Here is a 16,271-nt window from a genome sequence, read left to right as displayed (position 1 = left end):
ATAGTATATTGGTATATACTGTAATCATCTTTGATCTCATAATGATATATCATACTATAGACTACAACCTCATTAAATACATAAGAAGAAAAAAAGGGTTGTTTAAGTTAATGGTAAATAATCGATACAAAATATTTTAATAAAAATGTTTTAAATATAATATTATACTATAATTTCTGAACCAAAAATAGGTCATTAACAATTATCACGAATACAAATTAAATGGTGTAACAGAATAAAAAACATTTTATACATTTTTTTTTAAATTAAATTGTTTTCAACACTACATATAATTTTAAAAGTAATAATAATAACTGAATTAAAAGTATAAATCATCACATTTAATAACATTTTGATCCCAATAACGTAAAAATAAGACACTGATAGTGTATTTAATTGATTTTATTCAACATCTCTGTAAGAATTTTCTCAAGTTTACGGGAATCAGCTGCAAAATTCCTTATTCCTTCGGACAACTTATCATTGGCCATTTTATCTTCATTCATCTCCCAACGGAATTTAGCTTCATCAATTTCAATTTTATTTAAATCTGAAGCTTTACCTAAAATCAAATATATTATTTCACAACTGACCAACTTAAGTAAAATTCAATATTTAAATGAATATTTACCATTCTTCACTGTTAAATACTCTGTGAGTGGCTCATTAGATAATTCTAATTCTTCAAGCAGCTTTGGACTAATTGTTAACAAATCACATCCAGCCAATGCTTTGATTTCACCTAATTCAAACAATGTACAATTAATATAAATCAATTTAACCAAAATAAAGTATCAATATTACCAATGTTACGGAATGATGCACCCATCACAACGGTTTTATAGTTGAATTTTTTGAAATAATTGTAAATATTAGTAACTGATTGTACACCTGGATCTTTTAAAGGCTCAAAACTTTTCTTGTCAGTGTTTGCAACATGCCTAATAATACACATATATTAAATAATTATTTCAATATTTCTCAAAATTATTTATAATTACGTGAGAAGCAATAAGTTTAGAAGTTTTTGAATACAAAGTAAAAGATAAACAATGAATCTTACTCTTACACATTGTATTCATGATTTAGATTGGAATTAATGTTACCCACATTAAAAAAAAATATTTTTTCATACAAATAAAACCCAACAACATATTTCATAGTTTATTTTTAAATTTAGAAGTAAGCAAGCACCTAGGTATAACAAGTACCTACATTCACACTGCACTCAATATTGCTGAAAGAAAAACAAAATGTAATAACCATTTATATTGACCTGTCATTGGTATTGTGGTGAGCGACACCACCTTTTTAGTATATCGAGAGCCACTCATTTATTTACTTGATTCATCTAATACTATTTACACCTTCAATTGACTTTTATCTAAATATACTTTTGTAAATATAATAATTTTATAAATATTTTTTGATTAGATATTGACATGCAATGTTAGCATAGTAGTATTATCCATAATATGCGTGTTGCGCTCACTCAGTAATATTGACAAAATAATTATTTTTGAATAATGAAAAATGAATACTAATGATAATATTATTATATTATGTATAATATAATAAAAACAAAAAAAAAAATAAAAATATTTTTGAAATACCTATAGTCCATTCCAAATGAGATCAGCCTTCGGCGGCTAAGTTGTGCGCATGGGCGTGGCTTTCGCCGCTGGTAGAGCTGCAGTCGAACAACTACTAGGTGGAGGAGCCTGACCGCTTACAGACGAAAATTGGTCGCCGTGCAAGGCTGATCTTATTTGGAATAGACTATATTAGGTTTATGTAAAAAGTCTTAAAATATTGTAGTTTTTAATTTTTTTTTATAATTAAGAAAAATCACAAGAACATTTTTTTGTAATCAACTAAAATATGAAGAATTTAATGTTAGATTCAAATTTCAATATTCTATGTTTGTATAATAATTATGAAAAAATAAGGTGAGTGCTCACTCAATACCAATGGCGGAACGTCACATAGTGATACCAATGTTGGGTTAAGTTAAGTAATAGGAGACAAAAATGTCAACATTGACAACTTAATAAACAACTGTGGTTTGATTAATAAAAAAAATATATTCGTGGCTTGGTGTGGTGCGATCGTACACTCAACTGCGGAAACAGTCTGAGTGTACGTATCGGCCGGTGTTACTAGCTCCAGGATGGGTGACCACCCAGGATTTTAGTGACAAATCCTTGCCACACATACAAACTAACGTGTTTCAACCTACCGTTCCTCCCCCTACAAATGAATAAAAACCATCCACTGGCCTTTGTTGCCGCGGATTAATAAATAAAAAAAAAAAAATATTCATAAATATTTATAGATGGAAAATAGCCAAAACAATTTGAAATGGTAAAAAAACTAATACAAATGAATATATTATTATACCCCGAATAAAATCCCAGGAACATAGTTATCATTGATTGTAATTTGTCATTGTATTAAGTAAACTAGAATAATATTGCAGTGAGTAGGAAAATAAAAAAAAACTATTCCATTTTTAAATTAATTAATAAAATTTACCAATCCAAAATACGGCCAACAAAAGGAGATATTAAAGTGACATCAGATTCAGCACAAGCAATGGCTTGATAAAGAGAAAACAATAAAGTTAAATTGCAATGTATTCCATGTTCTTGTTCCAAAACTCTGAAACACATTTGAAATAAATATTTATACATACATTTACATTGATAAATTTGTGAAATAGTTTAATACTGACTTAGCTGCTTGAATACCTTCCCACGTAGAAGCTAATTTAATTAATACGCGTTCTTTGGCAATTCCAGCCTTTTCATACATTTTAATGTATTTGATAGCTTTAGCAATACTTGCTTCTTTGTCAAAAGACAATCTTAAATAAACAATAATAGTTATAATTTAAATTATTATATATTTATAAAAAATGTATGGGACAAACCCTTTGTATACATTAATTTATACAACAACTTGAAGATAGGTCGTTATTAAAGTCATATAGTACTTTAAAACATACCTAGCATCAACTTCAGTGGATACTCGTCCTGGGATTAGAGATAAGATTTCAGTACCAAACAATACGACAAGATTATCCATAGCTTCTTCTGTTTGTTCTTCAATAGTCCTATAATCAGTACAATATATTTTAAAATACAATTTACTATTTACAAGAATCATAAATACATTAACTTATCAAATATTATGAATACTAAACATACTAAATTTGTAATCGCATAAATGATAATGTTATAATATATAAATATATATATATTATTACTTATTTAATAACTCTTAATATGAGATAATATCTTTAAACAAAAATTAATTGTATCTTTTACATCAATAAATATAAATCAGAAATAACAACACTAAACAAAAGATATACAAATGTACTTTTAAAAACGCACTAAAATCAACTAAAGAATTTTATAAACACTTAATAAATGGATAGAAAGTGGTGATTTTTTTTATCATAATTTAACACAAACATAATATAAGAATTTTTTTAAATATTTGAATTAGTTGTTAAGCTTACTTACTATCGACTTTTCTACATTTTTCATTTTTAAAAAGTTATACTTAAGTATTTTTTAAATATAAATCCAAAAATTGTATTCTTTTAATTTGCGAATGAGTTAAAATCAAAAAGTTGAACTTGAGTATACTTTACAATAAATTTAAATTGATTTTCAGAGTTTTTAATACTAGATCAATTATAATTACAAAGTTCTAATTAATCTAAATTATAAAGTTACCTGTTAATCAAAAACAGAAAATCACCACTTCCAATTCCCCTAACATTTTAACTGTATTGTTTGTTTTTAATTTAACTTATAGTTGTTTGCATATAAGGTATTTCACATTATTACACTTTAAGTTGCTTAACTTTTTGTTTTCAAGTTTTTAACCAATAAAAATGTTAGTAAGTTTAAATTTTTTTTTTTAATATTTATAAAAAAAAATACTGATTAATGTAGAGTTTATACTAACTTTCCATTAGCAATTGCTAATTTCAGAGCTTTTGATATCAAATCTTTGTACTGAGGCATTTTGGCTGCAGCTAGAATAAGACTTGGGTTTGTAGTAGCATCAGTAGGTTTATACTTTTTCATGGCTGCAAAAAGTTTGAATAAATTATTTAAAATTAATAAATATCTTTCAACAATTTTATTTATTATAGAAAATACCTAATTAATAGATATATAATATTATTTATATTATTTTGACATTTGTAAAATTAAATATTAAATACAAGAACCTATAATATTTTTTTCAGGTACGTACAAGGTAGTTATATAATTAAATTTATAAATTATAAAGACAATGAAATGTTAGTTTCTTCATTAGAATAAGTTTTTGATAATCACAGACAAGACATTGACATTATTTAAATAACATTGCGATCGCGGATCAATGATACTAAAAAATATAAATTGTTAGAACAACCATGGATTTCAAATAATAATTACGAGTTTCCCATTTCACAAAACAAACATTTAAAATCTCAATCTGATTGGTTTAGGTGTTTATGTGGTCAATTTATTTTAAAAATGTAGAAGGTATATTATAAAAATGGGCATATTGTATTTGAATGATTTTGCTGGTAAAGATTCATATCAACAATTAGAAACTTTAATTATTTAAAGTATTTTTTACAAAATAAAAACATAATCAAGTGTTTTAACCAAGATTTTAACTAACATTCAAAAAATTAACATTCTTCACTTTGTTTTTTTAATTTTTAGAAATTATATAATTATAAAATATGATAAATATAATGTTTATTACGAATATTCAAAAATATTTAAGTTGTTAATGAGAAATAAATAAACATAAACCTACAATTAAAATTATATAGGTAAACTTCTTATTATATAAGTATGAAAGTGTACAACCTTAACCCCTTCCCCTTGTCAAATAAAAATAAAACAACATTTTTTTGTGTGTGCCTGTTTTTAAAATTCTAATAATTGAAGATTTTGGATATCAGCTTATTTACCTAATTTATGTCATATAATTATGCGTGCTAATTTATATTCAAAAAATATATTATTTTTATTTAATCAATTAAGCAATTTATCAATATTCAAACCTAACAATTTGTATTAGGTTTATCAATCTTGTTTTACCTACAACATATAATATTCAATAAGCAGTACAAAGTTCAAGGGCATTTAATCTCAGTATAAGATAAAGAAATATAACTTCTATAGGTTATATTTTAATGATATTTTAAAATGTAAAACATCGCAAACGACTACAATATTCTAGATACCAGTGATTTTTTAAATTACAACTACTATGGTGAGTAGTAAATTTTGATTTATACACTCAACTATGAATTACAAAATGTATTTTACAACAGATACAGGAGCACCCCCACCTACATAGGCTTACTTTTACTTTTTCTAAATATTGCACAAACTATTATTAGAGCGTTGTTATAGATAGACTATGTACATAATAAAACCAGGAATCTTGAAACTTGAAAGTGAAAGGCACAACACGAAATTAGATGAATACTGCAGATGAAATAATTAAGTTATTTTATGAACAATAAAGACTTTTTTAAACAAAATACAAAATAGTAGTATTTCAAGCCGATAAAACATGCAATCAAATGGTTTTAAATTAAAATATATAGTTAGAAATATTAAACTATCAATATCTACCAATTTTACAAAGTACATTACGTACCTTAATAATAATAATAATAAGAGAGTTGAAGGTTATTTATAATAATGACAGATTAGGCATAAAACTATTGTTAATAATTGTAGATATTCTATTGTATTTTACTAATGAGCTAATGAGGTACTTAGATACGTACTTTCAAAATCTCCCGTGTCAGCCACGACAACGGTAAAGTTCTTGAGCTGAGCCAATGATGACATTTTTGATTTCTTGGGCGACGGTTCAGTCATTTTAATAAAGTACGAGTAATGACGTTAAATTGGAGACAATTCAAAATCCGATCAAACGTGAACGACGGTTTATCATTGACTAACCAGTAACACTAGTAACAGTAAGTTTTGAATTGGACTAGCGGACTGGTGTGTGTGGTGGAGTGGCTCAAGGATGAAGGAACTACCTATAGGAATCAAACAGTCGATCTGATAGTGTGATTAGGGGAACGTAAAGAACATAACCTCCGCTTGAACTCTACCGCAGCACTACTGCCAATCGACCGGCCAAGTGCCGACAGAGAGCCGACAGGTTGGCCATATGTAGATCGTGAGCAACAAGGTGATTGGCGCTTGTATTGACGGCGAAGGTGAAACGAGTTCGTTTAATTTTTAATTGTTAATTGTTATTTCAGTTATTTTATTGTTTATTGACGACTCGACTGCTTATCGTCTACTTGCCCGCCGGGCAAACTAAAAATACCAGGCAGTTAAAAAAACAAAAACGGTTTTTATCAATAATCATCAGTGTCCCGGTAACAAAATATTTAAATATCATATTGTCATTAACCCGCCCAACTTAATAATAATTATTATATTTTATTTAAACTTATTTTTTATTGAAAATATTAAAACACGAATATGTTAATCGTTGATAGATATTGATTTAACCAATAACTATTGTGGAAAATACATGATTAAACGAACTATTGTTCAATACTAAATTAAGCATGTTCATTTAATTGTTTAATACACAATATTTAAACTAAAGCTGGGAATATCGTATCCAAGCATATATTATATTCTCTTCTATGTATACCTATTTATTCCTTTGAAAAAGATCGTTTTCATACTTTATCTTAATGAAGCATTGGGTGTTATTAATAATAATAAAATATTAAGACATGATGCATATTATAACAATGATGTTAAGATTATTAAACTCGCATTAAATGAATACATTACACTGTCATGTTTAACTAATCTTGATTAGTTAAGAATAATTAAATGCATCAATTGTTTAAAATAATAAGACTAAAAGTAATAACATTAAAATTATTAGGTATATAAATTCATTAACATGACATGTATACTTCCGATTTCTATAGTATATTGTAATAGGTTTATATTCAAATAACAAATAAGACGTAGTGTTAAACAGACATATCAGATTACTTATTAATTTATTATTCATTATTCTCCTAGGCTCTACAGGTCAACTTATCGAATTTAAATAATTTACAATTACACATTATTTAAATGAACAAAGCCAATAAATCAAGTTATATCTTGAAATCCAAAACAAATTACTATTATTATTAGGTATATCAATATAGTGCATAGGTATTTAATTTACTCATACAAAGCTAACCATATTATTATATTCTAACAAATGTATTCTGTTATTCTGTATCATTATATTTCTTTTGGGACAAAGATAAATACAATAAAATTACAAATTGTTTTTAAAAACAAATGAGTTTTTTTATTACAACAAAGTATTGTGCTTTATCAATAGCATAATTTCATTGTGAACTATGATATTATAAGTGTCTTGGATATATATATATCCACCTTGTGTCTTGCATTCAAGATTCAACAACTATTTACATATTTTTTTAACCTAATAAGTAATAAATAATAATATTAAACTATTAAATTATTTATATACATATATACTAATATGTATATATGTAGATTTATAATATGTTTAATTAGCAAGTAAGCAAATACTATTATTTATTTATTAGAATATTATAAACAGTTCACCACTAATACCTACACTATGACTATAATATTACTATGGGTTAATTAAATAATAATTATCTGCACAGACCATAGGTTACTAGAGGTCTAATATATATACCTAGTTGTACACTAACTATAATCAATATCTCAAAATATAAGCGATTTATTTTAATTTGTGATTGATAATAATGTGTATAGATTATTATGTGCAGGTGTTAAACTATGTCATTTATATATTACTGGTTTGATTTTAGAAAAGGTAATAAGAGTATGCAAAATTTTCAGAAAAATTAAGTCAAATACAAAATTGTATTTAATTATATCCCGTTAGAATTTACCCATTGTGATATCTCCTGAAATAATTGAGTTATTATAATTCTGGTTTTTTAATAAGATTCACAGGGACAAAAACTAAAAATATTTCATGTTTTAATGTTTTGGAAAAAAGTTAAAAAAATATATTTTTTTATTTAATTATTTTCAAAAAAATTGAAGATAACCATTTTATAAAGTTAATTTTTTTTTTGAAAATATTGACATTTCAGCATTTTAATTTCATTAATCTCCTAATTTTTAATAAATTTTTCTATTTTCGAGTAAAATTATGAATTACACTAAAAGCAGTGAGTGTTCGTCGGCTATACGAGCACGCGAGCCACATGTTTGATACAATGATCGAATGATATCACTATCGGCACTATCGTATTAAATATTAAATAATTTGTAGTTTTTATAATCAATGGTATTATTCACGGTGGTATTATTGAATTGTATAGAAATCAGAATACTATTTTTCACCGATAAGATTTTGGATAATCTACTAATAATTTAGTATAGTAGTATGATTAGTTGCATTTTAATACATTTTGGGCGTTTTGTAAATAAGATACAAGATTTTATTTTTAGCGTCGATGGCTGGGTACTAAAGAATATAAATTTGGATGGTTTAGTCGGTGGTGAAATTAAAAAGGATCAAAGGGTACAGGCACACCCAGGGCGTTCGCTTAGGAGGCCTAAAGTAATACAATGATTTTATTTTAATCATTTTTAATAAACTATTAAGCTCTCAACCCTTCAGAACTCCCTATAAAAAGCTTAAATGAGGGACGAGGGTAACCGTTGAATATTTTGCTCCTCCTCATAAATTTTTAAGTTATACCACTAGGTTGAGCCTTGTAAGTTTTATATAGTTTGTACCGTAATAGGTATTACGAGTATATGAATTATTAATAATATCAAATTGGTAGGTGAATAATTTTATGTGAAAAGTATTTTTATATTTAGAGTTATACAGTAACAACTATATTATAAACAATAAATATTTGCAATATAAATAACCTAAATAGCAATAGTAGTTCATAGAAATTGCAACAAATATTGAAATATAAAATAAATGCATTGGCATATCTAATATTAATTAATGTAGCATTATAACATATTAACATCCAATTTAATAAATAAGAATTATTTCTAAAGAAGACGCAACATCAACTTCTTAAGAGGACGTAGAATCCGCATGTGTTGTCTCCGTCTTACACACGTGCGACATAGCAAATTTTCGTTCACCATTTTCAATATTGTGCTGTTAGTTTTGATATTAGAGTGAACTGACCTATTATACAATAGGTAAGATAATTATCCAGGGACCCACGTAGCCTTTTATTGATATTATTATTTTTAAGTAAGTTATGACTATTTTAAAATTTACAGTTTCAAAAGGCTGGGTAAATTAACGATTTTTTTTAACTTGTTAAGTTAAAAATTAACTTTAAAAAAAATGTAACTTAACTTAGTTTTAAGTTAAAATTTTCTAATTTGCAAAAATAAAAAAATCGAGACATATTATATTGTTTATTAGATCATTTTTCTTTACGTTCAAGAAAATTACCAGAGGAATTTAAAATGATACATCAAAGTACCAACTAGCTATCGAAAAATCTGATTTTCTAAAATAAATCCTAAAATTTTGAATTATTCTTGCATTGTTCTTCAGAAAAAAATTAACTTAATTTAGATACTTTTGAATAAAATTAACTTGAAATTAACACGTTAATCTTAAAAAAAGTAACTTATTAGGTAAAAAGTTAATTTAAAAAAAAAAAGTAACGAGTTAATTAACTTAATTTTAACTTTTAATTCGTTAATGACCAGCATTGGTAAAAGGCTACGTGGGGTCCTGGATAATTATCTTACCTTTAAATTGTATAATAGGTCAGTTCACTAAATATCAAAACTAACAGCATAATATCGAAAATAGTGAACGAAAATTTGCTATGTCGCACGTGTGTAAGACGGAGACAACACGCGGATACTACGTCCTTTTAAGTGGTTTGATATGTATAATTAAAGTCAAATTTCAAGGAAATTAAATGTTGTTGTATTATATACGAAATTATAATTCTTTTAGCTTTTTTTTTTTAACAATGTTAATTGTTTTGTTTTGTTTTCATAAACATTACTCGTAGGAACTTAAAAGTAAATAAATTGATAACAATAACAATATAACATGCAATGGTTATGGTTTAGATTTAAGTTATTATAACCATTAAAATGAATAGTACATTTTTGAATAATAATAATTATAATAAAATAAATTACTTTGATAACAATATCGATATATTATCATGAAATATTAAAATATACAATAGTCTATATAATATACTTTGCAACACGCACGCCAATACAAGCTGATGACAGATCGTCAACGTTCAGATTCATTTTTCGTAAATATTGACAAATTAAATTAAATTTTACGAGTGTTAAGTAAAAAATGAAATTAAATTATAAATAATAATATAACTAATGTAAACTTCATTATAATATTATCCAGTCAACTGTAAGATAGTGTAATCGGGAAAATATATGATTAATTGGTATTTAATAAATACTTAATAGAAGATAATATAAGATAACAACTAGTGACTAGTGTTTTGTAATTTTCCTCACCCCCTTTATTGTTAAACGACATACAATTACATCGTTGTGTTGCTTATGACTTGTGAGGTATAAGTGTATTACACAAAGCGCGCTTTTTTTATTGCGGTTTCAGTAACCAGTAGGCCTAATCCACATCGTATGCAAAAAATGCATGAACGTCGATCGATTAAAATTATTAATTTGGATAGCCAGATAAGTAACTGAATTTTCTCGAGTAAATAATGCATCTTGTACACCAATATAAGTAAAACATAATTTTATATAGGTAATATAAACGATTAAGTATCGAATTATAGTAATTATAAATTATAAAAAGGTAATGATTGGATATAAATTTTAGTTTTGTCGAAGCACGGCATTCGCCCATTTCCAACTATAGTATTGAATTAAATGCGTGTATATTCCTAATTATTGAATAAACCTTATAAAAATACAATAAATTCAGTGGAGTATTGCACACATAATATGAATGCATTAAAATAATTTTCAAGAATTTTCGTGCGTTTAACCAAAAATATCAATGATTTTTGTCCATTTTTCTGTGATTTTGATGAATTTAAGGCCTTTTATCTAGGGTTATTGAGAATTTCTGTCCATTTCTACATGACTTTCATGGAAATTTTGCCAATTCTCCATAAACTTCATGTACATTTCTCTATGATTATCATGGACTTTCGGACATTTCTACATGCTTTTCATGGATTTTTGGCCAATTCTCCTTCATTTTAATTGATTATTGTCTATTTATTCGTGATAATTGAGGAATTTTTTCCATTAAGCCGTCATTTCCATGGACTTTTGTAGATTTTTCTGTGATGTACATGAATTTTTGGGCGAGATTATCCGTCATTTTAATGGATTTTTATCCATTTCTCTATGATTATCGTAAATTTTTGGCCAGTTATCATTCATTTCAATGGATTTTGAGACTTCTTGTGACTAACTGGGTTTTTGAATAATTCTCCATAGTTTCAACGAATTTTTGTCCATATATCGGTAATTATAGAGGATATTTGTCAATTTCTCTGTGGTTTACATGGATTTTTGTACATTCGTCTATGATTTTCATGGGTTTTTGGAAAATTCTCCTTCATTTTAATTGATTTTTGTCCATTTATCCGTGATTATTGACAATTATTATACATTTCTTCATGATTTTTATGGATTTATGGCCAATTCTCCTTCATTTTAATTAATGTTTGGACATTTTTCTGTGATATTCATGAATTTTCGCCAATTATTTATTATATCCATGGACATTTATACATTTCTCTATGATTTACATGAATATTTGTACATTTCTCTATGATTTTCATGGGTTTTGGCAAATTCTCTTTCATTTTAATTGATTTTTGTCCATTTATCCGTTATTATTGACGATTTTTGTACATTTCTCTGTGATTATCATGGATTTTTCAGACTTTTTTCTGTGACTATCTAGGGTTTTCGATCAATTCTCCAGGGTTTCAATGAATTTTTGTCAATATATCGGTAATTAATGAGAATTTTTGTCAATTTCTCTGTGATTTTCATGGACTTTTGTACATTTGTCTGTGTAATTCATGGTTGATTGTCCATTTTTTTGTGATAAACATGGATTTTTGGCCAATTCTCATTCATTTTAATGGATGCTTGGATATTTTTCTGTGATGATCATGACATTTGTACATTTCTCTATGATTATCATGGGTTTTTGGCCGACTATCCGTCGTTTCCATGGTCTATTGTACATTTCTCTATGATTTCAATGGATTTTTCAGACTTTTTTCTGTGACTATCTAGGGTTTTCGATCAATTCTCCAGGGTTTCAATGAATTTTTGTCAATATATCGGTAATTATTGAGGATTTTTGTCAATTTCTCTGTGATTTTCATGGACTTTCATGTACATTCGTATGTGATATTTATGAATTTTTGGCTAATTATTTCTCAATTTAATGGATACTTGGACAATTTTCTGTGATTATCGTGACATTTGCACATTTCTTTATGATTATCATGGGTTTTTGGCAAATTCTTCTTCATTTTAATTTATTTTTGTCCATTTTCCGCTGATATTTGAGGATTTTTGTACATTTCTCTGTGATTATCATGGATTTTTCGCCGACTTTTTGTCATTTTCGTGGAATTTTGTTTATTTTTCTGAGATTGTCATGAATTTTTGGCCAATTATTTGTCATTTCCATGGAATTTCGTACATTTATCCGTGATTATTGACAATTTTGGTCCATTTATCCGTGATTTTTGAGAATTTTGCTCCATTTTTCAGTAATTTTCATGGACTACATATCTCTATGTTTTTCTAAGATTTTTGTCCATATTTCTGTGATTAATTGTAGGTGATTTGACTGACACCGACAGGATCGCCTTTTCAGCCGCAGCAGGCGGCGATCTAATCTCGATGTCGAATGTAATATTATTTTCTATTATTATGTATTATACCTAATGTACGTTAACGCAGTATAAGGATAAATATATATTATATAATAAAATTTTTTATTCGACGTATTCTCTGTAATAATAACACTCTAGTAGTAACTAACGGTGCGACAGAAACGAATATTATGTATTTCAACACTATTTCTATATATATAGTTGTCAATAGCAGCAGTTAGTAATAGATGTTTATAGTTTTTGTATGTGAACTACATTTTAATCTCAAATAATCGTTAATATCAGAACCAGAATATTTCGTAATTTTACATCCGGAACCTCCCAATAAAAATCGCAATTTTCAAATCTAAAATTTGTAAAGTAGATAGATATTTGTTATTGTTTTACTATTAAGTACGACTTGCAGTATAACTACTAACCATTTCTATTAGGTTTTTAAATATAGTGCCTACTTAAACTGGTATCAATATGAAATTGTAATAGTATGTAATATCTACACATATATGATACATGTAAAAGTAGAGTACGCAATCGAAATACACTTTATAAAATACATGTATACAATGATATTTACATTTTATCTCGTCTATAAAACGGGTTTCACTTATTAACAATGGATTTTTGGATTGCAACTATGTTATAAATAAAATTATGTAGGGACTAACACGTATGTATATTGGAATTGTCTATTTATAACTTTTTTGATCAGGTCAGTGCCGGCGCTAGCGGAGGTCAAATGGGACACATGTCCAGGGCCCCGCGATTTTTAATTATCATCTTAATACCATGAGACACATTATTGACATTTTACATAATTACAATTTAAATTAATAAATTATAAGTATAAATTTATTATTCTATACTACACATCACACATGTATAATATTAGAATAGGGTACTCTGGGGTACCTAATGGCTAATACCTTGTCCAGGGCCTCGCTATACCTAGTGCCGGCACTGGATCTGCTAAACATACATAAATATCGAATAAATATAAGTAAAAAAAGAATATAAATGAGCATATTATCGATTAAACAAAAGCTATTGTTGGATTTAATAAATAATATAGTGGCTTAAAATAAAATTTAACAAGATGTCTCATTGAATGAAATATAACGATGACTTAACTTTACGTCTGTTAACTTTTGCGATAGCTAAATATAACTTACTGGAGCTTATATAAATACATAAATAATCCTAAATTGCTTACAATAAATGAATTTGTAAAGTTATTATATTACAATACAACTAATACAAGTACGATTACCAATGGGAGATAAAGTTTAGGTTTTGTCAACTATTGACAAAATTGTAACTCATGAGAACAATGTTCAGATAATGAATTCTGACATTGAGAAAGGAGATGATAATGCATTGAATCCACGATCCACGGTTATTATATAATATTATATATTTACGACTTTGATTAGATAATTTAATCGATTGGTCTAATCACAGTAGTATAAATCTATTGGCCATTGAAGTATTTAACTATAAAATAAATAGGTTTGTTTTGATTTTTTGGTTACTTAAATGGGTTATATTCATAAAGGCTGTACTGCAGTAGACTAATTTAAGTTTAATTTTTACCAGAAAATCGGTGTGCTAATATATCTACTCTTATCTCTAACATAATTTGATAAAGTAAAAGGAGTAATCAAAAACAATTAAACCATTTTTCGTCCCAGGATATTGATTAAAGTAATTAATGTTAATTAATACATCATGTAGGTACCTACCTAAATTTAATCAAAAGAATTATTTTGAAAATTGATTTTCACTTTGTACATAACTTATTATAATCCAATTACAGTAATACAGCTTACTCATATAATTGTACAGAAGCAATTTTAGAGTGATAACTAACTTGTAAGTTCTAACTTCTGTAACAGTAATTTTAATATTTGTACAGTTATAGCTACATAAGGTAATATCTACCTTATAGTTTGTACTTATATTATACCCATTTTGATAGGCACTAACTAATATCTTTCACTATTTAACTTCAAAGTTTAAACACCTTTTTAAATTTAATAGTTTGAGCGTGTATTATAAATATTTTAGTTTAATTAATTAATTCGGCTCTATAATATTTAAAAATTCACCATTATTGTAATAGTTGTATACTTTTATATATAGATTTAAACAAAAATTATGGTTTTGAATATATTTTGTTCATAAATCAACACTTCATAGTTTATAGGTACAGTAAAAAGTAAGAACTAAGGATGTGATAATATTAATAAATATAAGATACCTTCAAATTACGTTCAATTTTAACTGTTTTAAAAAGTTTAAACTACATTTTTTATTAAATAAAATATTTATAATACAATAAGTAATACTTGATTGCTTGTAGTGAAATAATCTAATTTCACAAAAATTAAAACTTTATAATGGCAGTTTTCACGCTTTTAATAGTTATGGTTTGTGACTTATTGCCAGATGTACTTATTATAATTTTAAAATTATTTAGACAAAAATGTTGTCTGCATTGTAAACATTTCTTTATTTTTACTTATGTTTCTACAACTAATTAATATATTGGTAGTTTAAACTAATGTATAATATCAATTTACGTGTAGGTATTTACATAATATGATATGATAAGTATTATAAATAGCATAATATAAGTAATTTTTAGTGATACACGTATTATAAATATTACATGATATAAATTATTAATTTACCAGTAATTTATTTTATTTTTTTTTATGAATACAATAATAACATTTAACAACTATAGTCAGATATATTATAACATTAAGATCTTGTGTACACTACAATATACACCATATTATTTGAGACTAGGATTTTATTGCATTTCGTTATATCTTAATATTTAAATTTATTAGTATGCAAGATATCGTATAATTAATAACATTATTAAAATGTACAGTGCATACCTATCATAGTATACGAGTTTACGTAAAAACAATGATACATTTATTTTAAATTAATTTTTTGAAAGATTAGATAATACGAGTATGCACTATTTCAACACTACTTCTTTCATTGGCTTACATTTTCCTTTTAATTAGTAAACTGTATTAATTTGAAAGTAAATTAACTAACTTTATACAATGCGACAATCCATAATTAAATTCTTTTCTTTAATAAAAAAAAAAAAATTTTAAATAATATAATATAGTTAATAATTTCGATTCTAAATACATAACAATTATACTAATATATAATACTTATTCTACGCTTATTTAATTTTTAATTGCACATATTTAAAAGGATTAAAAAGGTAAATAATAAACTCACAATTTTTTTTTATAAACATATAAGCTTA

At 26.0% G+C, this 16,271-nt stretch overlaps 1 protein-coding gene across 1 annotated transcript; it reads right to left on the bottom strand.

Moving 5' to 3' along the window:
- Positions 1-319: 319 nt before the first annotated feature.
- LOC113549944 (probable transaldolase) lies at positions 320-6,107 on the bottom strand. The gene is made up of 8 exons (XM_026951484.1): positions 5,822-6,107; positions 3,982-4,105; positions 3,008-3,115; positions 2,735-2,866; positions 2,536-2,661; positions 805-941; positions 632-742; positions 320-562 (listed from the first exon to the last, which is right to left on the bottom strand). The coding sequence occupies exons 1-8, from the start codon at positions 5,913-5,915 to the stop codon at positions 393-395; spliced, it is 1,002 nt and encodes a 333-aa protein (XP_026807285.1). The 5' UTR covers positions 5,916-6,107; the 3' UTR covers positions 320-392.
- Between the last annotated feature and the right edge of the window lie 10,164 nt (positions 6,108-16,271).

The sequence above is a fragment of the Rhopalosiphum maidis genome, chromosome 1, assembly GCF_003676215.2.
Source record: "Rhopalosiphum maidis isolate BTI-1 chromosome 1, ASM367621v3, whole genome shotgun sequence".
NCBI classification, from domain to species: domain Eukaryota; kingdom Metazoa; phylum Arthropoda; class Insecta; order Hemiptera; family Aphididae; genus Rhopalosiphum; species Rhopalosiphum maidis.
The sequence above is the reverse complement of the archived record's forward strand: the minus strand, read 5'-3'. Positions and strand labels throughout refer to the sequence as shown.

Bases quoted from the DNA above. Each gene is read 5' to 3' on its own strand.
- LOC113549944 (XM_026951484.1), bottom strand. From the start codon at position 5,915: ATGACTGAACCGTCGCCCAAGAAATCAAAAATGTCATCATTGGCTCAG. The intron at 2,867-3,007 runs GTATGTTTTAAA...TGTTTATTTAAG, and splicing joins TCCACTGAAGTTGATGCTAG to ATTGTCTTTTGACAAAGAAG. The intron at 2,662-2,734 runs GTCAGTATTAAA...AATGTGTTTCAG, and splicing joins GAAGGTATTCAAGCAGCTAA to AGTTTTGGAACAAGAACATG.